A 25,554-nucleotide genomic window follows, 5' to 3' on the forward strand; every position below is an offset into this window, starting at 1 on the left:
TGATGTCCACCCACACGAACGCCTTCCCTCGGACGCTGGTGCTTGTACACAGGCACTCGGCATGCAGCTAGCTCAAGTGAAATACAGAAAAGATTGCATTACTGCCGTGCCTCTCGCTCCAAATGATCAGACTGGTGGAGTCCGGTGCGTGGTGTCTTTCGGTTGTGCACAAGGCATGGTTGCTTATGTGCTGGTGCAACCTTGGATCATGACAGAGAGAGGAAGGGCAAGGGGGTTTGCCCATGGGCAGTGGGACGGCGAGAAGATACCAGTGCACAGCCTCTGTGGATATATGTACATAATTATCGGCATACTACAACCGCAGTTGCATGTGTTGTGCGTTCGTGAAGGCGTTGTTCGGCTGGAGGCGTTAGCGGCCCGATTCTTGTTAACTCGAGCACCAGTCGACTTACACGGAATGGGTGCTGAGTCATCCACAAAAGCTTAGTAACCTACCAAAAAAAGAGTCCCAAGCAGCGTCGTTTTGAACTGCGAGAGAATAGTTGACGAACTAACTATAACTAGGTATTAGCTCATCCTGGCATCGTGGAGGGTTTCTTGTTATCTTGGCTTTGATACCGAGCGAGCTTTGAGCTGTCTGTTCTCCTCTAGTCTTGGCTTGAACTGGCTTAGTGTACAGCCATTTCATTTTTGGTGGTATATTTATCTGATTTTCTAGAGGCCCTGTGCCTGAAAAAAGCAAGGTCAAGAGAAAAAGGAAGAGGGGTGTTGGGACCTCGAATGGCTCACGCCCTGCAAGAGAATGGGCTTCTACGCGGGCCAATCGATAGCTGGCTTGCCGTTGAATACGTCTATACGCCCTCCAAGTTGTTGACGCTGGATGTAAGAGGATGGCAGCGAGGTCGGTGAATTAAGAAGAAGAGGGAGAAGAAAAAGAGAGAAAAGCGGAGAGAAACGCCCGAAAAAAGGTAATCATCTAAACCGGAAGAAGAGGAAAGAAAAGGCCATTGTTTGTCTGAGGTCAGAACAGGGAGAGGGACGGGTTGGTGTCGGGGCAGCTGTCACGGAAGTATACGGTGCGGCACCGCTGATTTCTTTTTTTACGCGTGGCCTATGGGCAAGGCAAGCCAGGCAGGCTCCGGCTCCAAGAATGCACCCTTGGCAAATGGGCTGGCTGTATTTTAGAGTGTGGGAACAGGACGCGGAGCTTGCTTGGTCGTCCGTGATCTGCATCTTGGCCTGAATTTAAGTATATTTTAGGGCGGGTTTTCTGTGCGTCAATATATTTTTAATCCCTTTTTTTCGAGGGCATTTAAGCGTGGAATTAAGATCTATTTATCCCATTTTCTTTTTTTCTCCTCACACGTTTTGTCCATGCATGTAAAAAAAAAGAAAAAAAAGAGACTTTTTCTGCTGGCAGCCTGGGCCTTGTTCAACTGACCTTGTTCTCTTTTTACTTCTTCGTCTGTTCCTTTTCTAGGGGGCAAGCGAGAGAAAAAATAGAAGGAAAAATAGACACACGCCTTTGTTCGTCGGGGCCAGGGATGCTTTTCAAGTGCCATCGTCTCGTCTCATCAAGGCAATATCAATATGTACCAGTAGCCATGTAGTCCAGGCTCTAGGCTCTAGGTTCAGCCTCACACATAGACACAACTAGTTGGCTATGAATGTACAAGTGCATGCACTCGAGTATACATCCATACATAATATACTACAGGCCCATCCGCCGACTTATACACTCCCACCCACAACGATACTTGGTTTTCTCTGCCTGCTCCCTCCGCGGCTGTATAACTGCCCGCTCCTCCCCGTCTTGGCCTCAGATCCAAGTACACACTGCCATTTCTCTTTCTCGACACTGGCCTGCTGGTCTTGATCTTCCATCTTGCGCGGAGCCTTGGAATCTCGAGACTCTTGTCATATCAGAACTGAGCACAGAATACACACACACATGGCCCTAGCTCGTCTTTTTGCCTGCCGCCCTTTCCATTGTTTCTTTTTTTCTCTGAGAGTTCTGGAACATCCTCATAAACCACCACCACCTACCTCCCGTCCACTTGTTCTTGGCCTTTGCCCCGTCAATTATACCCACTACTAATTTTTCCGTTCTCGTTAACCCGCCCACATCCGATCCGAGTTTATTCTTAAGCCCTACTCCACCCTCTCCGCCTGCGCTCCCATCTACGCACCGTCCACGTCCCCGCACCACACCGCCGTCTCCCGCACGTCCACCACTTGCTGACTTGTGTGTGCGTGCTCTTCCCGCTGCTGGCCCTGCTCTGCTGCGCTCTTGGTCTCCCAGTGCCCGCGGCGCCCCTCCGCCCAGCTTGGCCACCGTTGCACATGGGCTGCTGCACGTTTCTGTCTCACTATTTGTTTTCCTTTCTCGCCTGTTACCGGAGAATCCTGTATCTGTCGCCACGTTCTGTCTCTTTTGTGGTGCAGCGCCGACACACGAGAAGACCTCAGCATCCGCCTGCTTGTTCTTCGTGGGCCCCTCCCCGACTATACTTGGCCTCCACTGCCCCCTCCCCCGTTTGTGACCACTGATAAAATCAATCCCGTGCCTCGCTTGGCCTTGGCTCCTGTGGCGCCCATCGCTATATCTAACTCCAGTCTCTCTCACACGCAACACGTGTGACGTGACTCGAGTTCAACAGCGCCAGGAGACTCACCCAGAGGCCCCCAGAGCACATCCCACATCCGCCTTGATCACAGCCCACAGACAATAACTTGCTCTTGCACCGCTACCATAGGCGCTGCCGTCTCGTCGTCTTGTCTCATCTCATCTCATCTTCTATCCCGCCCGCCCCTCCTGCTCATCCTCCTCTATCCCCTTAGACACGCCCCCCCCCCTCACCCTCACCCTCACCCTCACCCCAGACTACTCGCCAGAAAGACAAAAGAAAAAAAAGAAATAAAAGAAGCACGACTTGCAGTACCACGAGTCGCCTCTAGTCTCTCTTCCTTGCCAACTTCCATTGTTTCTGTGCATTTTTGTTTTCTTTTTCTTTTCCGCCTTTGCTCGTGTTCCTGAGCTCAACAACCTCCCTTCCCCCACTCTCGCCCTCCCTCCTCCTCAGGCTCAGGCTCTCTCTCCTTATTCTTCTGCTTGCTCCACGCCCACTCACCGACCACGTGCCCTCGACGGCCTCTCTTGCCTCTGCTTGTCTTCCGAGTCCCTCGCGTTGAAAGCTGCCTGTCAATCCTGCCTGCCCCCCCCCCCCCCCCGCCCCCCCCCGAGGTCTGTTGGCGTGAGCGTCAGGTCGTGCCGTGCACTTGGCTCATCTGGCTGTCTGTGTTGCACACCGTGTCTCTCTTTTTCCCATTGCAGCGGACCAAGGACCAGAGCACCTCTGCTTGCTCCTCTCTCCCCTCTCCTTCTCTCTTCTCCAGAAAAAAAAAAGAGAAAAGAACAAAAGACCGCCGGACGCCGTTGTTGCCTCCGTCGTCTCTTGTCCTGCATTGTTTCTTCTGTTTCCTGTTCCCCTTTCTCTGCCCCGAGACCCAATTCTCTCCCTCCTACCCTCCACCCCCATCGATCCCGTCAGGTCCAGCCGTTGTCACCCTGCGCCATACCGCCAACCCGGTTTCCCCTTTAGGCTAGGCCCTGGCAATCGAGCAACGGCCAACGAGAGAGCCCGTCTGCTCTCAGTGTCTGCCTCAGCCTCACCTCATGCAACATATCAGCCCTGCTCGCGATTCTTATCCCTTCTCGTCCGGCCCGCGCCGAAGCTATCCGTCTCCCGTGGGCTCGTCGTCCGCGCCCTGGCAACAACCGCTTCAGCATCAGCACCAGAAACCAGTCCTCTCGCCGGAGACTGCTCCTGCGCCGACGTCTGCCTACCCTTCTCCCCCCATGTCTGGGACTCCTCCGCCCCCGGCTACATCTCAAGAGGCTAGCGAACGCATGGTGCCCGTCACGGCGTCCTCGGCGTCTTCCTACTCGCTCGACTCCTCGGCAGCCGCTATTACTGCCGCCGCCCCTCTCTCCGCCTCGGCGCCCCCGCTGTACCCTGTGCCCAGCGGCTCCAGAACCGAAGACCTGTACCGCACCACCGCCACCTCCTCCATGATGCACGCCCCCCAGCCCGACGACCTGCGCGCCCATCAGCACATGCCGGTGATGCCGCTGCACCCGCCGCCCATGGCCGCCTACCAGCCCATGCCGCAGCAGCACCCGGCGCCGGACTTTGACAGAATGGGCTTCTATCACCGCCCCGACGCCTACTCCCACTTCATGCCCCACGCCACAGCCATGATCCCGTCGCACCCTTACCCGCCTCAACCGCAGCAGATTGTGCAGTCCATGGGCCAGCCCATGGGCCAGACCGCCATGTACGGCAACCCGGCAAGACCAGCCACCATTCCAGGGAGCGCCGACATGGGCGCCTATGGATCGCCCAAGCCCAGCAGAAAAGCAAAAGGCCATGTTGCCTCGGCCTGTGTGCCCTGTAAGAAAGCTCATCTCAGGTACGTTGAGGGAGACAGAGTAGAAGAGAGTGTTTGGAGACGAGATACAAGAATGATTTGCATATATGATTGTTCAGGGCTAACCTAGTATCCAATGTGTAGATGTGACGGTATGTCAACCAAGCCACCAAAGAAAAAAGAAATCAGCACCTTTTGCCGCTGCCAGCGCGAGGCCAACCCTCCTCCTACCCGCTGAAGCCAGCCAGGAAGAAAGAAAAGTAGATCCCGTGTTCCAGCAGATGACGCTAATCATACACTCGCCTCTTTCTTTGGCTTTCCTCCACCACAGCCCACCGTCCCTGCACCCGCTGCCTGATGAACGGCAAAGAAGACTGCTGCATCGACGTCCAGCACAAGAAGCGCGGCCGGCCACGGCTGCGCGATGAACGCGAGGCTCGCTTCGACCCGCGCATCCAGTCTGCCTCTTCGTCCAACGACACGGGTAACATCCGGCGACCCCCGGGCCCCGGCTCGTCGTACTCGTCCGCGGCATCAACGGCCGGCGCCTCCACTGCTTCAGCTTCAGGGTATGACCAAATGATCCACCGCACCAATCTGTCCTTCCGAGTTCTAAAATCGCAACCCAGGGAGCCACTGCCGCCGAGATTCGTTCAGCACGCCTCGGCTGCCGACGCCAACATCTACTCTACCGCGCCGCCGGCTGCCAGCACCAGCAACAGCACTCACGAGCCGATAGCGTATTTAATGCTCAAGGATCTGGAAATTGCAAAGGCCTCGGTGGCCTTTGCTGAGGCGGTAGGCTTGACTTCCATGTACGGCGTGAGGCTGCACGATATTCTGGCGTCTTATGAGCGGGAAAAGATCAAGACCCTCAACAACGAAATGCGCGGAGAGCAGGAGCGCAGTCAGCCAAACTACCTTCCACCCATCTTTGCTGACCACCAGGTAGAGCGTGTGGTCCAATCGCTCAAGTTCACAGCCGAGGATATTGCTCGTTTCAACATGGACCGCCGTGACCGCTGGGACTTTCAGTCCCCCGATGGCCAGATCCGGACGCATAATGTTCGCTTCGGGCTGGCCAAGCAAGACTCGATATACTTTGTCGTGTTGCAAATCGTACTTCAGAGTAGGTTCCAATTTTCTGCTTCTGCTTCTGCTCCGTCTCCCCATGCTGCTACGGGGTATGCCTCGTATCCGGCGCAGCATGCTCAAGTGCCCCAAGTCGCATATGGGCAGCCCTTGTCGACGTCAGGGACTTTTGACCCTAGCAGAGGCTATGGTGATGCGTCTTTGTCGGCGAGACAGGCCCAACAGCAGGGCCATCCTAGCCAGCTGCTGCCTGGCCCCAGCCCGGGTATCAGCCCCGGCCTGTCGACCTATGCGGCATCGCCCAGCCGGCCAGACTACCCCATGGGCCCTGCCTCGTTCCACACGCCGCGGACCGAGATGCCGAATACTTCGCGTCAACAACAGCCACTTCTTCCTCCACAGGCCCAAACACAGTCTCAGATGCCGGCCCAGCCACAGGGCCAGAGCCAAGTGCCCCAAGCGCAGCAAAACCACTTAGCTCAGGCTTCTTCTGGCTGCCACCAGTTGCCGCCTATCCGAGGACAGACGCCTAGTCAGGTGCCACTGGCCATGACGCAGTCTATGCCGATGATGGGTAGCGCCGATTCGGGGTGGATAAAGGATGATCGCACGGGGCGCGTGAATATCGAAGGGCTTCTAGAAAGACCATCTCATCTTCAACGGCAACCCCCCTCGTCCTGATGAAAGCCTGTCATAGAGGGGGCATTCATCAGGCGACAAAGGAGGGTTGTCTCGTCTTCTTTTTTCCTCAGGCCAACCAACCTCTTCTCTAATGATTGGCGTATACTGCCTTTGCTAATCTCTGACACGGCCGATGTTGTTGTTTTTTTTCTTTTTCTTTCAGTGCTTTCTGGGCAAAAATAATTTTCTGGATATAAGATAAGTCGTGTTACCCCTCGGTTTTGGTGTTTCTAATCCTTGGCTTATAGTGTCGTTGCACAAGCCAAGGATCCCCACGCCCGCTCCTTGGGGCTCAAGACCACCCTCCCCTCTTCGGCGAGGATGATCTCTGAAATGGGCGGAGAGTGCGCGCGGGGCTGTTACTTGTGTTTTTTTCTCTTGGTGTGGCTTTACTGCGATACCTGGCTTCTTTGCTTTGGGCTGCTTCTGGTCGTTCGAATGGTTACTGTATTGGCGTTGTTGTTTTTGTTTTCGCATATGATATCTCTGCGTTATTTTTCTTTCTTGTTGATTTGTTGCGTCCTTTTGTTTGTTTGATTTTTTTTGCATGATTTCCCGCTCAGTTTTTGGTGTTTGTGTCTTCCGTAATACCCGTAGATGTTTGACGATAGTGTTGGGGGCGTTGCGGCCAAGGGAACCTCTGACTTAGCCGAACTAGAGGCACTCGCATCAATAGCGGGGAGAGGTAAATAGACGAACATTGGCTACATTCAGCGGTCAGTATGGTTTTATCAGATTCAGAACATCGAGTTTCTTGGCGTTAGCTTGTACCTTGAGCGCATGTAAAGGGAGTTCCCGGGTGGCCACCCGGGGAACAAACTTTTTGGCAATAGTCGCGAAACCAGTCTGGGAGGGACCATGAGTATATAGCATTTCAAATGACAACCAGACAATGGCACGAGCAAGAGGCCGCCCACTGTCTAGCCGTCTGTCCCCTGTCATATCATAGGCGGTCTGCAGCGAAGAAACAGGGCCGTAGACCTCTCGGAAGAATGTTTGCGCTATATTTTCGAGCCACTTTCAGTTGACAAGCGGCACTTGAGACCGCCTCGGAGTGAAAAGTGTTTGACTGCGGTGAGCGAAGGGCCTTTTGTTTCATTTCAAATCTGGAGACGTCCAAGATGAAACACGCGTCGATGTTTATTCCGAGAAGAAGACTGGGGGGAGGGGAGAGGGGAGAGGGGGAGGGGCCTTTTGGAAGGCGGAGAAAGAGGGAAGTGCGGTCAGTTTTCGGCTCCGGGGGCCGGTTGACTGTCATAAGTTTTTGTTTTTGATGGGCGATTGGCGATTGGCGGCGACACTGGGATGTAACAGAGTGTCTGAAGTAAAGTGAAAAGAAAGAAGGAAGAAATTTAGAAAAAAAAGGGCTGATAAAAACTCTGGCGGCGCGCCAAGGCGGAGATCGGGAAGAAAGCTTCTGACTACCTCAACTCCAGCAGTAACATCACCACACCGCTCAAGTCACGTGGGCAAAGGTGCACAACGCCCATGCAACCTTGGTGGGAACAGTCGTCTTGGGCAGTCTGGAGCCGGCTACCGGTATGTATGTGTATATGTGTAGGTGGATGGGATGAGAAACGACGGAGAAATGAACAGGCAAAGACAGGAGAGGGAGGAACGGCGGCGGTGAGCTGGAAGACTCGAGACTCAGCAACAGGGGCAATTCCGGGTCCAGCAAGAGTGAGCGTGAGCATAAGAGTAAGAGTGAGAGTTGTCTGTAATATATAGATTTTGCTATGTGAATAGGGTTAGGTAGCAATAGGCTCAAGTAAGGCACCTTAGCTCCAAGCTTGCGAGGAAACAGAACCAAGGAACCAAACATCTGTGCTCAGCCAAAGAACGAGAGACAAGGCCATGCATGCACAGGCACAGGCAAAAGACAAGGCATAGCAGCATAAGCAGTAGAAAGCCTGATGTACCACAGAAGGCTAGTGTGGAAGCTGGCGGGCCAATGCTGCTTGTACTTTTACTTGTGCTTGTATACAGACATGGCTCCAGAATCACAAGTACTTTGATACAGGATACAAAAGCACTTTGATGCATCGAGAGAGGGGGTGGGGGCAATAGCATGCAAATGCCAGCAGCTAAAGATGTAGTCCAGGGATGTGATCGAGATCCTGGTCGCCAGCAAGTCTGTGGGCGAGCATCCTCTAGAGTCGCATTTTCGGCAGGCTACCTGTAGCAGGCCTCCAATCAAAGGCCGTGGCGCCGCCCCGTCGATACGTGTGCAAGGGCCAGCTGCTGGGGCTCGCCGGTAGAGGAGGGTGCCGATAGCCCGCTCAGCCGGCGGGCAGGACGGTAGCAGGCTGAGCATGGAAGGCCATACCAAGCATGTGCAATGCATCCATTGCCTGGAGAGGACAAGTCGAGTCCAGACCAGGCCAGGCTGCACCAGCAACCTGCATTGTCATATTCTGCATGGATCCAAGGCAACGCAAAGACGATCCTAAGCCCGTTGGCAATCGCCATGTTCCCCGTCACTGCATAAAGACCGCCCACCTCCAGAGGAACAGGACCCAGTCTTGCGAAAGAGGCCAGCCACAAGCAGGACAGTGCTGCTGTCAGCGTTGCAGGCTTTCTGCCGAGTCGCATTGGGTAGAAGGCTCGGAGAAAGCCACGGTAGAGAAGAGCAGAGTAGAGCGGAGGATGGGGGGAGGGGGGTGTGAGCCAGGGCCGACCGGGCTGGAGCAGCAGATGCCGGACAGCCCACAGACCATACAGCCTGATGGGCTCATGAGTTAGGAGAGGGGGGGGGGATTCCGCCGAGGGCAAGAAGAATACAGAGCAAAAGTCATGACTGCATGGGCGAGTGGGCTGCTGGTGCCAACTAGTTATAAGCTGACGGGCATTCTAGACGACACACTAGTTGACCAGTTGCAGATCTGTCTATATCAGCAGCATGCTAAGAGCAAGGAATCATGCAACGCAGCCAAGGCCCTGCAACGGCAGCAAAAAGTTTTTGTGTCTTGATGATTCAGCTATGCTACTGCGAGAAGGTATTATTGCTCTTCTGGTGTCGCTATCCCACGCACGCAAGCCCAAGGCAGAGAGCGCGAGTGCCGATGTGGTGGCCAGACTGGGAAAGAATGCCGCGAAACAATATTACCTCTGCTCCAAGCGGTGACAGGGCCTATCTAGGCGCAATGGCGAAGGCTTTGTACAAGGAGGAGGCTCCAGGGACCTAGGCGGGATGGTATGCCGCATTGGCGTTGAACAAGTGTGTATGTACCTCGATAACTACACAATACAGCATAAGGACAAGCTGTATGTATGTTTGTATGTATGTACATGAGCAGCCAGACTAGCTGTTGAAGCGAACCCCTCTGCCGTGTTTGGTGATGATCTGCATCTCCATGTGTTACGCTACGTCTCCTCATGCCGGGAGCAGGGCAGGTTACTGCGAGCTTGGAACGCGCAGCATCTTGTGCAGCGAGTTTTACACGCAAAGACCCAAAGACCTCGGCCGCAACATAGCGCCCCATCTATGGTAGTTCCACAGGTGCATGCATAGACTTGTATCCTCTATAGAGTGGCTCAAGACTGTCTCTTCAGGGCCAGCCGTCATGGGCCCTTGCGGAAGGGCCGAAGACGAGACGAGACAGACATAGTTGAGTTTTTGGTCCTCGCCCCAGGACGCCAGAGACACTGCGGCAAGCTCCACAGGTCGTATTCAACAGGTAGTCATTCTTGTATAACTACACAGCTATATCATGATCAAAGGAAGAGAGGGAATATAAACTGCAATTTCATGTAGCCAAGCCTGCAGAAGCCACTTCGGCGGGCTTGGCTGACCCAAGCAGGCCTAGCACGTTGCTGGATATTGCGATATGTTTTGACCATGGGGAAATGCGTTGTGGACAGCCGGAAGCTGTGTGGAATAGTTAATGCAGCAGTCAAGAGCAATGGGGGACAGGAAGATGCAGAAAATGAAGAGAGAAAACGCCGAAAAAAAAGAAAAAAAAAAAGATAAATTAAACCTCTGCCCGGACGGCCACTTCAGTCCCATCTGGAGGCCTCCTGGAGACCGGTCCATGAACAAAACCAATAAAAAAGATACTGGTGTCCGTGGTTCTGCGGTGCTTTGGGCACCTTTTTTTTTTTTCTTTTTTGTTGCCGTGTTTCTACAACCATCTTCTCAGGCCAGCCTGGTCCCATTTCCTTTTGACAACCCACACCGCAAGCGTAGCAGCAGCTGTGCGTACTGCTGCCAGCCAGAGAATGGGACGGTAGAGAAATGCATATGTGCAATATGCAGATCATTGCCGTACACAGCGGCTCCTGGGCGACCAGAACATCATGAGACGGGCTACAAGCATAGAATATGTGCAAAGAGCTTGAGCATGCTTGACGACCTAGTGGCTCATGTCTCTGTTTTAAGTGCTGACAGTCGCAGACTAGAACAGGGGACCAGGAGACTCTTCACAAGTCGAAGAAATCCCAACGACGCTGGGCACTCGGTGCTTGGCCCATCGATCCCATTTGCACTCTTATGCCTCGTTTAGGGCCAGAAATACGGGCAAAAACGGCTCCAGGAAAGCTCCAGCCAGGGACTCCTCTGCCTACAGCACGCGCTCCGTTGGCTGCAGCCAAAGAGACTGCAGTGATTCCTGCTTATCTGGCCCCTATATCGCCTCTGCTGCATTTATCCCGCTATAGCGCCGCTATATCTCGGCCTCCACGAGCAAGTGACGCCAAACAGCGAGGCTCCTGGCCAAACGTGCAAGCCACGAGACGAGCTGGTCTTCTTGTCCCACGCTGGCTGTGTATGTATGCCAGGGCCTGGAGTGGCCTGATGGCGGCCCGGCCTCTGAAGCGGTGCTAGAGCCGTCCCGGGTCTCTTCCTTTCGGCCTTTTTTTGCCTTGGGCTTGGGGGCTCACAAACTCAACCCGCATTTAGGTTAGGAAGAGGAAGAAAATGTCCGATGTATGACAGACAGATTAAGTTGCCTCACGAGCTCCGCCCGATAGTTATTTGTACATACATGCAACTATACATGGCTGTAGGCTAGTTAGCTGGTCTGCTAGTACGTGCATGTTTAGGCTCGCAACTCTAAATCTTCACGATAGTGAGGCGAGGCTGAATCGAAGCAGGCGGCAGGGATGTGAAAGTCTGGTGGAAGGGCTCGTGTAGTTGGCCCATCGTCGCTTGGCTTGGCATTGAAGCAGCGATCGAGGACAAGGAGGAGAGTCCGATGTCGGGTTGCTGCAGACGATGCGATACGAGAGGGCATATAGGGTCCAATGATTTCATTAGGGTTGAGAGAGACTAACCCCAAGCCCGCACGGCCAGGGTTGCATGCACGTCATAGGGTTTGGGACCTGATCCTGTGTAATTCAAGGACTCCATGCATTTGTTCGTCCGTTTATCTGCACACAGACTCCGGGCTGGACAATGCCTGCTTCTCGTGTGCTCTGGTTTCAGGCAGAGAAAACACAACTACGGACGAAAGACGGCGGGTCCTGAGATCTGAGCCCAGGCCGGGTTTGATATACGACAGCCATGCTCTGCGGCCCAGCACACAGAGGTTCGCATAGAAACAAAAGCAGGCGGCGAGATGCTACTCACGGAAAGGTGGGAGGGGAGGGCAGGTCCCAAAATGCGTGAGCAGGTTAGCATTAACTGGTGCTGGAAACCGCGCCGAGGCCAGATCTGAAGCACAAGGCTATTCAAGCTCGGCGGGACAAGGGCATGTCTCACAAGCAGGGGTTGTTGTCCCTGTGAGGATCCTGAGTGTGTCAGATTTTGTAGGCAAGGCCGCAGCAGAGGCCGATGGTAATTAACAGGATGTATTGGGGTGTTTTGCATGTGAGATGTGCTGGGCTTGTACCGCGAATCGAGAAGCAGGCTGGAGAGAAGATGAAGGTGAGAGTCTGATCAACACTGCATATTCACAAGTGGGCGCTCAACGAGTCTAAATATGTCACAGAGGACACGGATGTAGGCACACGACTCGGCACGATGCTACGGCATACAGAGATCACCAAGTACCAGAGGCCATCGAGATTATAAGGATCTTGGAGCGCCCTAACCTGACGTCTGCATTGCAGCGGCATCCTCTAGACTTCGGGTTTCGGCAGAAACGCTGTAAGAAGGAATACGACTTTGGCCAAGTCTGCGTCGTTATGCATAGATATAAAGGAAGGGGGCTTTGACAGGTCATTCTCATTCGGGCCAGGGCACTGGGAAGAGGGGGAGGAGGAGGAGGAGGAGGAGGAAAAGGGGGAGAAGATGGGTGTGACTTATACACGGCAAATATTTAGGCGGCGGCAGAGTCTTTATCCGCGGCGGTGGGTGGCGTGTACTTACATATGGTACCTACATATGAGCTAGTACAAGCATACACATGCATATAGGCTCGGAGGTGCCCAGAGAAACAGCCCAGAGGCAAGACGAATCGCATACGTATGCCAATCTCTTAAGCCAAGACCGTGGCGGCGCACAGAAGAAAGCCGCTCAGAGGTCATGTTATGCCAGGGTTGGGCCAACGGCAGGGGCCAAAGTCATGCAGCACAGGCGAGACTGGGCGATTGATGACTGGGCGGAAATAACGGAGGAGCTGGCCGGCGAGAAGTCTCACAGAGAAACTCATGGTGTTTGGAGGGGAAGCAGGGCGGCCGTATCAGCAAAATGATATGCAGGCTAATGTGCAGGAAATGATGCACCAAGCAAAGACGGCGAGCACGAGGGAGAGACAGAAGCCTCGGAAGAGAACAAGAAGAAGGAAAAAAAAGAAAACAAAAACAGAGACCCTTTGGTCGCGCGGCTATTGTGCGCGGGGAAAGACCAAGAGACGCCAGGGTATCCCTAGCACGAGAAGCTGGGCATTCTGGAAGCTGGGCAGGCGTCGTCATCTTAGCACGAGGCGACGTACATACGTCTCAGACATGGAGGCATGGGATGGGATGGAAGGGATGGGATGGGATGGCTTACACGGGCCTGGCAGAGGCTGCGGTGGTGATGGCTTGGGGGCGACGGGAGAGCACGATGGGAAGCACAGCACAGGTATAGAGACGCTTCAATAGCCGACGAGGGCCGGAGCGAAGCCTGCGAGTGTCCGGCCGCCGAGAAGGTCTTGAAACGGGGGTTGTACAGCTGCTACCGCGTATGTAAGTAAGTAAGTATAGAACACGCTGATCTTGAGCCAACACGTGACGGGAGCAGGATAAGTACGGAATAGGCAGAGGGATAGACACTTGTACCGGCAGTGGTTTGGGGTGTATGTAGGTACATAGTGCATACATACGTCTCTGCTGCTATGTCCGTGGCACTCTCTCTCTCGCCCCCAAGAGACACCACGGGCCTGTAGGACAGCGGTGGCCAGGGATCGACGCAGGCTAAAATAGAAGCAGCCACGAACCTTGCAGATGAAGGAGTCGGTAAAAGGTTTGGCGTTTGGGAGTCGTTTGAATGGTAGGCTGGGATGGGCAACCACAACACCAAGAATGCCAGCGGACAGAAGAGAGAGCCGCTCTGGCGGCTGAGCCGGCGTGTTGCGGGCGTCTATGCTTTTCGTCTCTCGCTCTCTCTCTGGCGCGGCATCTCTCTCCCCGTGCTGGGGACTATGAGGTCAATATCAAATGTGCCTCTCTCTGCTTTGGGCCCAGAATCCCCTCCCCCGTCTGCCCATCGGCCACGAATAGCCCAAGCCCCAAACCCGCGGAGCACAAGAAGGGGTCCCCAGTGGCGGTTTTGTGCTGTTCTGCATTTGATCGTCGCGTTTCCAGATCCGAACCAGGAGCTAGGGTCTGATTCGTCCTGGCGCCTGGGGCTGAGAAGAAGGGGGGGCGGATCTGACTGACTGGCTGGCTGGCTGGGTCGCTGGCTTATAACAACTTGAGGCTCCGCTAGTGCGACGGCGTTCTGCGCTTTGCCTCTTTATCTTGTCTCTCTCGGCTTGCTTTTTTTTCATGTGTTGTTTTTAGTTTCCTTTCCTTCATTCTCTTCATCATCTTCGTTTCTTCAGCTTTTGTTTTGCTTGCTCGCTTGAAGCCGTGGCAGTTCCTCATCAAAGCTGGTCCTTTTCTTCTTGTCTTTCCTTGACCTTTCTTTTCTAATCTCACATCATCTCATCTTTCGCATCTTGCATCTCACACCACACGCCGTCTCTCATTCGTGAATCTCCTTTGTCTCTTGTGCAGGCCGCATTTCATCACCTACTTGTTCTCTCGGACCGGAGCTGCTTCTCTCGCTCTCCCTCTCGCCAGAGCGCCCCCCCTCCTCCCCTCTCCACATACAATGGCTCAGACCATCAACATCCAGATCACTCTTGACCGGCCACAAGGCCACGACGGCGCTGATTCCCAAGAGGTCCCCAACATTGTCGTCAACTTGCACGATCCCACCCGCCCCAACGCCAGCATCGCCACCGCCCCGGCCCAGGCCTTTGTGAGTGCCGCCAACGCCAACCTCAATGCCAACTACAATTCCCAGGCCCGCGGGCTCAGCTACTACGAATCCAGCGACGACGAAAAGCGACAACATGACCACCACGTCAGCCGCGTCTACGACTCGGACGAGGAACTCGCCGGCAAAGGCGGCGCTAGCGACGAGCCCGTGTGGCTGGCCGAGGGCATGTCCAAGGCGCGCCAGATCATGTTCATCTCGATTGTGTGTCTGTCGCAGTTCTTCACGCAGGCCGGTCTGCTCAACACGCTGATCCAGCTGCACGTCATCGGCAAATACTTCCACATCAGCGCCCCCGGCGATCTGGCCTGGCTCGTGGCCGGCTACTCCCTGACCGTCGGCACCTTCATTATCTTCAGCGGCCGCCTGGGCGACGTCTTTGGCCACTCGCGCATCGTCATCATCGGCATGGCCTGGTTCACCGTCTGGACCGCCGTCGCCGGCATGTCTTCGCAGGTCAGCTACTTTCTCTTTGTCTTGTGCCGCGTGTTCCAGGGCATCGGCCCGGCCCTCTGCCTGCCCAATGCCATGGCGCTGCTGGGCTCCGCCTTCCCCCCCGGCCCGCAAAAGGCCATGGCCTTCTCCTTTTTCGGCGCCTCGGCCCCCTGCGGCGCCATTCTCGGCGCACTGTATGCGGGTCTGATGGACGAGGTCTCCATCTGGGAGTGGACGTACTACAGCCTGGCCATTGTGCTGCTGTTTTCCACCATTGTGGCGCTGATTGCGCTGCCCAAGGACCGCGTTGCCGGCACGATTACCTGGTCCAGCTGCGTTGTCGATCTTGATATCCCCGGCGCTGTCCTCGGCATCACCGGCATGGTTCTCTTCAACTTTGCCTGGAACCAGGCGCCTACGGTCGGCTGGGATGCGCCCGAGGTCCTCATTACCCTTGTCCTCGGTGCTCTGCTCTTCATTGGCTTCATCTACGTCGAGTTAAAGGTGGCTGAGTACCCACTGATTCCCAAGGACCTCATGATGAACCGCAACGTCGGCTTCGTGCTCGGCGCCGTCATGTTTGGCTGGGGCACATTCGGCGTGTGGTCCATGTTCTTCATTCAGATCATCCAGGAAATCCGCCACGTCAGCCCTCTCCTCTCGGCCGTGTGGATGATCCCGCTGATGCCCATGGGCGTCGTGGCCGCCTTGATTACGGGCTGGTTCCTGGGCCCGCTTGGCGTCCCGCCCTCGGTGGTCATGATGATTGCGCTGATGGCCTTTTTGATTGGTACGATCCTGACCGCCACCATGCCCGTCGAGCAGACGTACTGGGGCCAGGCCTTTATTTCCGTCATGATCATCCCGTTCGGCATGGACATGTCCTTCCCGGCCGCCACGCTGATCCTGTCCGACTCGGTGTCGCGCAAGCACCAGGGCGTCGCCGCCAGTCTGATCAACACCGTCGTCAACTACGGCATCTCGCTCGGCCTGGGCTATGCCGGCACCGCCGAGGCGCACTTTGCCGACGGCGGCCGCACGCTCGATAGCAAGCTCCGAGGCTTCCGCGCCGCTCTGTGGGTTGGCGTGGTGCTGGCCGCCCTGGGCGTGCTCGTCTGCGTGGCCTACCTCGGCCTCTTTATCCGCGAGCGCGATGCCAAGGAGCACTTGACGAGCGACTCCGAGGACGAGATGCCGTCGCGGAGCGAGAAGCGGTAGAGTGCCTGTACTGAATCTCTCCGCCTGAAAAAAACATACAACCATAAAAGATAGCCCGGCTTGTTCCGGCCGTCGCCGTTACAACCACCCTCTGCTTCTCTTGCTCTATATTCTCCAATACTTTTCTCTTCTCATGTTATTTACTTTTCCAAACTTGTCTTCATCATGTCCCTGGCATTAGGCTTGGCTCAGACAGTAGACTTGTTTCATGTTTTCTTCTGCACATGTATTTCACGATGGCCTCTTGTCTAGTTTTTTGTAAGAAATCTTAAGCGCCTAATAATCTGACACGACTGCAAAGTCACCAAGTTCCAAGTCTCTATTTCCGTTCTCCATATCCACGTGTTTTGCCTTTTTTTGATTAGTATCGTAGCCTGGGTCTTGGACCATTTTCTCTGCTCTTGATACATGTTCCAATCTGGGCGCTTTTTGCGTGCCTTTGAAAACCTTTGATACTCTGCCATTTGAATGATTCTCTCTGCAAATCCCCTCAGATGATGGGACCGCCCCCGAAGCCCCCGAAACCACCGCCACCGCCCCCTCCAAACCTTCCATTATTTCTTCCGGGTCTGCCGCCCGGCCCAGTCGGATCCCAGCGCGCGCCAGGCGGCACCTGCGGGTTGAACAAATCTCCCGACCCACTGAATTCGCCGTTCTGGTCGGGGAACATGAGCTCGTCCATCGTGGGATGCATGCCGCGGTGGCCGCCCGTCTGTCGTCCATGTCCACCGCCCGGGACAAAGCTCTGTCTGAGCGGATCCTGCGGTCCGAGGCCCGGCGGGTTCAGGTCGTCATGGCCCATGCCGATGCCGCCGCGACCGCCAATGCCGAGACCTGGAGGCGCGTGGAGAGGGCGCAGCGGGCGCAGCGGGCCCTGGATTTCGTGCTCATCGTCGAAGCCTGGCAGCGCGAGCTCGCCTGCTGGGACTGGTTGTGGGACATTACGGGGAGCGTCGAGAACGTCCGGTGCTGGGTACGGGTTGGGCCTCGCGGGTTGGGTAAAGGAAGCTGGGGGATCGTCCACTAAACGTGGCAGAATTGAGTCTGGCGTTGGCTCTGTGGTGGTTTCGGCAGATGATTTGATATCATTGTCGGCATTGGGTGTATTGTGCGCATTAGAAATCAAGTCCTGGACAATCTGACGCTCAATCTTGTCGAGCAGCTCTACGCAGACACAGCCACGTGTTAGCATGTGTTACAGCCCAGACTTTTCAAACAGATTCAGCCTACCATCGATTGCCACATCTGAAACAAACAATGCCTGCAGCTGTGCGGGTAGATCACTTCGATCCTCTTCATGCGTATCCTGCGCAATTTTGATCCTCAGAGGCAATGCAGCGGAGCAGACAAGGTCTCGCGGAGCTCCAACATCGACCGCGCATGGCTGGTCCCGGCTCGCAACCGAGCCCCGGATCTGAACCTTGTTACGGTCCGTGGGCGCGCGTTCTACAGCGAAACTGATTGGCACGGGGTCGCCGGCGCGGGTGTAAGTAAAAGAGCAAGAGCCGAATGAGCCGTTCCACGACGCCGGGAGCTGGGGTGTGTGTGCGCCAGAGTCTCGTCCTGGAAGAAGAACGATGGTTAGTCATCACGATCGGGCACGGGGGTTTGTACAGTACGTGCCGCTTTCGCCGTGGAGCCGGAGTCCCTTCATGGAGAGATATGCATGCAAGGCCAACGCAATCACTTCGTACGAAGCGCTCATGTCAGAAGTCTCGTCGTCTTTTGCGTGCGGCGGCAAAGAGTCTGCCATGGCTTGCAAAACAGCCTCCCGGCGGGCATCCCGATCGGTGGTCATGACGAGATCGAAGGGGGAAAACGCTTGGTGACTCGATACTGATTATTCGAGTCGTTTTGTGTCTGTTGTAGTGTGCACCGGGCTAAAGTGTGGATCCGGAGTCTTCGAGCTAGAAAGCTATGAGAGCTGGAGCTCTTGAAGCCTCAAAATCAGAGGGGCAACATGACGACATTGGAGCTTGGGCTGAAAAGTGGGGCTCTCTTTTGCCTCTTTCAGTAAGCCAATTTTTGATAAGACAGGCCAGGCAGCCTCCCTGATTGGTGTGAATGTAGCGCACGTGACTTCGCGTCAGCCTGCCTGCCCTACACCGTGCAAACGCGCTGCCGTCCGCCGCGCCACTCTCCCTCAGCCCCGTTTCCCCGCCCCACACCGCACCATGGAAGAACCCTCCGTCCCCGTGACCCTCCCCGCCGCCGAAGCTCTCCTCAGTGCCTGGGTCGATTTCCTGACCATTGCGCTGCACACGCTGCTCTACCACCGCGGCCTCTACCCGCCCCGGACCTTTCTGACCGCGCGTGCCTTTGGCGCCGTGGTCCACCAGTCACGCCACCCCGCCGTCGTCGCCTGGATTGCAGCGGCCGCCGACGCTATCAAGACGCAGATCCGCGCTGGCGCCGTCGAGCGCGTGGCGCTAGTGCTGTACGCGCCAGCCGACCGCGGCTGCGGCGCCGGCTCCGTTCCGGACGCCGACCAGACGCCGACAAAGCCACGCGGTAGCGGCAGCGCCAACGCCAGCAGCCGTGGCTCACGCAGCACCCCGCCCGTCGTCGAGCGCTGGGTCTTCAACACCAGCATGTTCCCCGTCTTCCCCGCCACAGCTGCGCCGCCCGATGGGCCGCCCGGCGCCAGCGACCCCGCCCCGGCGGCCGGAGACGGGCCTGACGCCGGCGGCGCGGCGCAGATCAACTGGGTTGACGTCGATGAGCAGCTGCGTGGCGCCGTGCAGCGTGTGTCACATGCGGCTGCGAAGCTTCCGCCGCTCGATGAGGGCGCGACGTTTACGGTGGCTGTTGAGATGCGGGATGACGCGGCGGCGCCGCTTGGGGTAAGTGGCTCGTGCATGTATGCGCTCTCTCGCCCTTGTTATATGTCGGAGCCAGATCGGTCAGCTAACATATAGACATGTGCAGCATCCCCAGCCCTGGGTGCCGTCGGAAATTGCTGGGCAGGCTTGTGGATCACAAGAAGACAACACGACGACGCCTATTCGCTCCGTAGCTGCCGGTCCCCTTTTCTTCGAATGTTGGGTTGAACAAGCCACCCCATAGTTTCATGATACTTAAGCACCTACTACGAACTTTCTTAGACACCGCAATCAGTTGGATAATATGTACTTGGCCTTTGTAATATATTTATACATCTAGACACAGACACAGAACCTCTGGTCTGCCTTCATCATCCTCATGTCGCCGACTGATTCGGCACTTGTATGTCTAGGCCCTTGACAGCAGCCCTGAGACTTGCTAGTTCTCGCTTCAACTTCAAGTTATCCTTGCGCAGCTTCGCCACCTCCTCTCCTTGCTGCATCATCATGCCCAGCAATTCCTCCTTGTCCTCTCTGCCCTTACCCTTGACAGCCTTGACAATCTTCACTAGCTCGGTGTTGAATCTGTCGTACAGAGCCTTGTTCTCGAGTGCTGTCTTTTGGTACAGAGTATCAATCTCCTCAACCTTGACCTCGTGGGCTTTCATCGTCATTTCCATGTCGCGCTGTATTGATTCGTGGCGGGTGGAAACGTCCTGGATTGCTGTTGGAATTTGCTCCTCCAAGTTACGCACTGCAGCAGTCAGTCGGCGGAACTCCGGCGTGTTATGCCGACCACCCCCAACCGCACTGTTGCCGACACGTGCCATGTCCTCAGTGATCTTAGATAGCTCGGACTTGAGTGAAGCATCGACCTCGGCTGCAATCTGTTTCTCACTTTGAAGGCGCTCGCGAAGTCTTTGTGGTGATTGAAGACGCAGCCGCTGGCCAATTGTGCGCGTAGGACTATTGGGACGAGATCCATCATCGCGGGGTTTGAGGGTAGGGATGTTTGATATTGATAAGCCCTTGGGATGTAAGCGCTGGGGCAGTCTGCCGTCCTCCTTGTCTCGTTCTCGTTCCCTGTGCTCTCTGGTGACGTTGGGATCAGTCCTAGTTGGCGATGAGGATGCCGTAGCCGACGGGGTTGACCTGTTGCTTCCTCCTGGGGGCTGGAAAATGTCGCTAGTAGCAATATTTTCCTTCATGCGTGGAGAACGCATCATACTCTGATGAATAGCAGCGCCCGAAGTTGGACTGACAGGTATACGTGAAGGGGAATGTGCTCGAACTGTCGCAAAACGCTCCGGAGGAATCGTGACCGTGGTTTGCTTCATGGCCGATGTAGTTTGCGACGTGGTGATTTGAGGGACCGGCTGGGCAGGAGAGACAACACTAGTTTCTGAATCATCATCCAGTGAGGTAGTCGCCATAAGACTCCTCAGATCCGACAACGAACTCCGTCTCTTAGTTTTCTTCTTCTTTACAGCGCCGACCGTCCCGTAGCCGGCCGGCTCCCCAATCGTTTCAAGTTGCGGTGGCGGTTCCATGCGATGTGAACTAGGCGGACGCGATGAAACATAGGAATACTCCTCAAAGGCTCCTGCTACTGGTGGTCGGTCGCGTGAAAGAGCCCGTCGGGCTCGAGGCTGGCCCATGTTTGACAGATCGACAGAACGAGTTCTACTCCCTCTTGAGCTTGTTGAATTGCTTTGCGATATGTCGGTCGCCGATTTGCCGTGTTTACTAAAACTTCGCCATATTGACTTCTCCGAATGGCTCGAGTCTTTGCTGTTCTGGCGCAACAAGGTATCGAACCCAAACTTGCGGCGTAGAGACGATGTGTTTGAAGTCATTGATCCACTATGAGACTTGATCCCACGCATTGTCCCGTTCCCATTGATTGGGTCGAGATAGCCATTGGCATTAGCCAGAGCCAACAGGGCGTTCTGCGCTCCGCCAGCCCCGATATTGCCGGCTTCATCAAATATACGATCACAATCCTCAACCAGACGATCCAGCAAATTCATGTAGTCTGCGGCATCATCCTGGGGCACCAAAATCTGGGCAAAAGCCAAAGTCAAGGCGCCGCGATCGGAATCATTACCACAGCCATCCAAAAGATCAGCGAGCAGCTTTATTAATGAAGTGAATGCACGCCGGTTTTGAGGAGCCATGTCTCCAAAAAGATAATTGACAAAATCGGCAAAGTCACCAGGAACACGCCGATTCAGGCGAGCCTGTAGTTTTTCCAGGGCTGTCATGGTCATGATAGGGCCCATCTGCTCGGTCCATGCGATGCGAAGAAACTTCTCAAAGGCAACCAAGATCACGTCAGCACCCAAGTCACTCGAGTACTCAAAGTCGAAAGGGGCCTCAATCAATCGGTTGTAAAGATCGTTTACAACAAGCTCGTCCACACCTCCTCGGTTTATGACTGCACGGCCAAGAATATTTCCCTTGCGCTGTTGCAGCGCGGCGACATAGCCAGTAAAAGTTCCCTCTAGACGTACCAAAGGGTTCTCAGGCTTGGCATCGTCAAGCGGCACCCGGTCACGCCCGCGAATCGAGCCATATATTGAGTGTTGACTATTGGAACGCTGCAACTCTCGTGGTTGCAAAGAAGGCACACCTTGGGAAGGGAACACAGCAGAAACGGGCGTTCTAGAATGCTTCGAAGACTGGTGAACCTGGTCAGGGGCTGAGCTAAGAGTTCCATTCCAGATGTTGGAGAGAAGCTTGACAGGTGACGTTGCTAAGAATGAGCGACTCTTTTCGCGCGTGCCAGTCAGATTTAGACCTTTGGCTGTTCTTGTGTAGTATGAGACGAGAGCTGGAACAAGATTGGGATTCCACACATTGAATTGTGAACTCATTAATTGAATGACTGGGCATATTCGTCAGCAAGCCATTTGGAGCAACGTTGTTGGCATATGAAACTTACTTCTTCGAGACAGGGTTGGCAAAAAGTCCTCCAGGGCCACGTCGTCGTTGAAAGCCTTGCCGCCTAAACCAACAGCACTGATAGAAACGCGGCGCAGATCGCCTGCGCTCACGTTCACAACAATCTCAACTCCATAGTGGCCAATGGGGGCTCCCTTGGTACCCCTTTCGTGATCCACCACCACGCGAATTGGTGCAGGCTCTTTGCGCCCTTCGACAAGATAATCAGCGCCCTCTTGAAAGACGGCAGCAAAAAGACCAAGACTGCTATCAGGCATACGAACCGATCGGAGTGTCCATCGGGGGTCTTCACGCTCAGCCTCGGCAAACCGACCCTCAACGCGAGCCTTTGCAACATCCTCAGTCCATCGATTTGCCTTGCCTTCAAAGGTTTCCTGCAGCTTGAAACAACGCGAGGTGGGCGTCAAATCCAGAGAAAGTTCATTAACATGGGTTCGTTTCATGTCTTTGACTGACGTCATCCATACTAGTTGGCCATCCTCAGACTCTGTAAAGCGTACATCCGCAAGATCATGCCAGCCCATAAAAGAAAGATCGTAGTCAGCGGTACCACCTGCAGCATTCGTCATAGAAACCATGAGACCGGCAGCTGATGGTTTATCCAGCTCGCGGAGGAAATCACGACCCGTGATGTTGTGTGTCTGTTTCTTGACTAGTACGACACAGTCTGCAAAAACAAGGAACATGCCGCTCATGTTAGAGAGTCCCATGCGCGACGTTGTTACAGGCGCAGGCACTTCAATGAAGTCGGCAGCCATGATGATTCTTCCCTGTGGCACAAGACTCTCAGGCCAAGATTCAATCATGTTGCGCAATCGGTTAGCCACGTATGGTTTGTCTGGAAGAGGGTCGTCCATGGAACATATGTTGGTGATGATGTCGCGCGCGCGGAGCATTGGCTGGAGGGCTGGATGAGTAATTGGAAGACAGGCAACAATCTGGTCGATGAGAAGACTGTATCGCGGTAAACGCTGGACTGGCTCAATAAGAGAAGAACGAATGGTCTGTTCGCCAGTGTGGCCAACCCTAGTTTTGAAGGTAGACTGCTTTTCCATGAACCCATTGATCATTTGAGGGAAGTGTTGGCTTGCGCGTATGTAGTCTTGGTAGCTCTCGGTGAACTTAGGAAACCACTCCAAGAAGAGACGAGCCACCGCAAGAGTGCCACTTGGGTCTTTTGAGCGAGTACTAGCACCCATTTTGGAGCCCATCATGGCTGCGCTCGTATGTTCCATGTCCAGCTGAGCCTCTTCTTCCGAGTCGTCGATGATTTTGCGAAGTTCGTACATAAAGGCTGTGTTAAGGTTTAGTATAGTATCGAGAGACTCGGGAAATAGCTTTTCGACCTCTTCAACGGTAGGGCTTTGGCTTTCGGCGGTCTTGTTCCGCGCGGCGTTTCTGAAATCGGCTGCAATGCTAGTGACGAGCTCGCTGATCTTTTTGACGTAGCGCTCCTCTGTATCTACAAGCTCACAAAGCTTCATGCGCAGGTCGAACTTTTGATCCTTGCTGAAGGCCTTGCCACGGTTAAGGGAAGTTGGCTTGGAGGGAGCTCGTCGTAGTCTAGAGGTTGGCAGGAAAACGGACTCGCCAAGGAGGCGCACTAGAGGAGTGTAGCCGCCATACTGACGCAGCGATGGATCGAGGATGTCGTCTTCGTCGTCGGTATAATCTTCGTAGTCCTCGGGTTGAAGCGGCACAACTGAGCCGGGGGGTAAAACAAAATCGAGGTCTACGTTGGAAATGTGCTGGGTTTGCAACGCTGTTTGCAGGCTTTTGATGACATCTACGGTATTGTTGCTCTGCACCAGCTCCTTTGCCAGATCGGCGGCATGTTGTTCGCTAAATAGCACCGGAGCCGGGCCAGGTATCTTTGGTCGTGTGTTTGCGTACTGGTTGCGCAGATAGAACTTTACGGAATCGGGCAGCTCTGTGAAGTACTTGAACAGGCCAAAGGCAAGTCCGCGGTAGACCTCGTCACCCTGAAACTCGCGCGGCAAATAGTCAACAACGGTGTAGAACGGAGAGTTGGGAGAGATGGTCAGGCGATGGAACGACTGGAAGCCGGCGGCGCTGAACACGTGCACCTGGACACGGGAGCTGTTATGGGTGTAGTTGGCGGTTGTCGAGGGGCCATGGAAGACAAGCACGGGATGCTCGCCTAATAGAGGATCGCATGAGTGGTAGAGGGTCACGCTCTCGGCCGGAAGCACGATATCGTCTGTGACGCGCACCATGATCCGGGCCACGAAACTAGCGTCTACGGCAGCGGGCTTTGCAGGGAGGGGAGGGCGGAAAGGGTTTGAGGTCGGTGGATGGAAGGGCAAGACGAGAAGAGAGGGAGGATATGGTCGAGACGAGTCGTTCAGCAAAAGGGTTCAGACCCAGACGCGGCCTAGGAGGGAGTCGTGCTATCGGCGTGGTTGCTGGAGAAAACTGAAAGCAGAAAGGGACGGCCGTTGCTGTCTGGGATAATGTGAGAAGGCTAAGCAAAAAAAAAAAGCTAGTTACAAGCAAGATTTAAAGTTAGTTGACGATGGTCCCGCCCCCCAGCAACAGGCTCTTCAGCTTTCCCTTTTCCCTGTGCACTAACAGCAACAGCGCCAAAGTCAACAAAGCGTCCCGTCGATGACGACGTGCAACGCAGCAGGCGCAGGATGGGCCGTTGATACGAGACTGAGACGAGATACACGGGCCGGAGAAGACGGTCCGTGGATGCAAAACAGGTGGCTTTGTGATGCCCAAGGCAAAGACGAGAACAGCGGCCCTGTACTAACCTCCAGGCGGTGGGTGGCTAGCAAAACAACGCCCAATCAAGAACGGCCCTAGTCAGGCGGACTGGGCGGCAAAATAGAAGACTGTAGGAAAACGAATTCAACAATATAGAAACATGTTTGTCGGAGCGGCAACCGGATCACTGCAGCTCAATAAAGGCGACGGCGGCAAGATCTCCACGATGTCGGCGTCGGCCAGCAGGCAAGAATCTGCACCCAGCCAAAAACCGATGCCTATGCACTAAACGGGGGCTCACATGTATCAGGGCGCGCGCCTACCAATAGAAGAGAGAAGAGCTATGACAACCAACTGCGGGGCAGCCTGTCACAAGCTCTCAGTCAAAAGTCGCCCATGCCAGCGTCGATTCAATTCCAGCGTGGCACGGCTAACAAGTTGATATCGTGATTCTACACCTCTAAATTTATACCCCCACACATTCCATCACGTCACCAACTGACCACCAGGCATCTCCCGTTCGCCTGTCTCACGAAAAGAGCGAGGAGTTTTTGGTGCCGCCAGCCAGCCAGGGAACGTACAACTCTAATGATTTTATAAACCCTAGCAATCAAGACCCTCGGGCTGCCATCATCACAATCTGGGCTTCAATACTGGTGCAACTTTCTGTAAAAAAAGATTAGATTGCGGTTAACTATCTATGAAACATCTAGTATATCCTCTTCACCGAGAGTGCCTGATGCTATTCCGTTTTCCTAGCCACTTGCCCCATTTCACTTGACCCCTTTGTTCTCCTATTTGCCCACCTGCATTGTC

General features: G+C 54.8%; 5 protein-coding genes across 5 annotated transcripts; 3 read left to right on the forward strand and 2 right to left on the reverse strand.

Annotated features, from left to right (window-relative positions):
- Positions 1-3,637: 3,637 nt before the first annotated feature.
- BROUX77_005321 (uncharacterized protein) lies at positions 3,638-6,165 on the forward strand (the record flags this gene model as incomplete). The annotated part of the gene is made up of 3 exons (XM_073750182.1): positions 3,638-4,434; positions 4,537-4,544; positions 4,724-6,165. The coding sequence occupies 3 exons, from the start codon at positions 3,638-3,640 to the stop codon at positions 6,163-6,165; spliced, it is 2,247 nt and encodes a 748-aa protein (XP_073604207.1).
- Positions 6,166-14,401: 8,236 nt separating this feature from the next.
- Positions 14,402-16,222, forward strand: BROUX77_005322 (uncharacterized protein; the record flags this gene model as incomplete). Its single annotated transcript, XM_073750183.1, has 1 exon — positions 14,402-16,222. One exon carries the CDS (start codon positions 14,402-14,404, stop codon positions 16,220-16,222), a length of 1,821 nt encoding a protein of 606 aa, XP_073604208.1.
- Positions 16,223-16,712: 490 nt separating this feature from the next.
- On the reverse strand, positions 16,713-18,020 carry BROUX77_005323 (uncharacterized protein; the record flags this gene model as incomplete). The annotated part of the gene is made up of 3 exons (XM_073750184.1): positions 16,713-17,386; positions 17,453-17,779; positions 17,837-18,020. The coding sequence occupies 3 exons, from the start codon at positions 18,018-18,020 to the stop codon at positions 16,713-16,715; spliced, it is 1,185 nt and encodes a 394-aa protein (XP_073604209.1).
- Positions 18,021-18,396: 376 nt separating this feature from the next.
- On the forward strand, positions 18,397-19,288 carry BROUX77_005324 (uncharacterized protein; the record flags this gene model as incomplete). Its single annotated transcript, XM_073750185.1, has 2 exons — positions 18,397-19,065; positions 19,151-19,288. The coding sequence occupies 2 exons, from the start codon at positions 18,397-18,399 to the stop codon at positions 19,286-19,288; spliced, it is 807 nt and encodes a 268-aa protein (XP_073604210.1).
- A 133-nt stretch (positions 19,289-19,421) lies between these two features.
- BROUX77_005325 (uncharacterized protein) lies at positions 19,422-24,245 on the reverse strand (the record flags this gene model as incomplete). The annotated part of the gene is made up of 2 exons (XM_073750186.1): positions 19,422-21,931; positions 21,989-24,245. The coding sequence occupies 2 exons, from the start codon at positions 24,243-24,245 to the stop codon at positions 19,422-19,424; spliced, it is 4,767 nt and encodes a 1,588-aa protein (XP_073604211.1).
- Between the last annotated feature and the right edge of the window lie 1,309 nt (positions 24,246-25,554).

Source organism: Berkeleyomyces rouxiae (assembly GCF_048999995.1).
Source record: "Berkeleyomyces rouxiae strain 22BRR77 chromosome Unknown BrBRR77_ptg000005l, whole genome shotgun sequence".
Lineage (NCBI taxonomy): Eukaryota > Fungi > Ascomycota > Sordariomycetes > Microascales > Ceratocystidaceae > Berkeleyomyces > Berkeleyomyces rouxiae.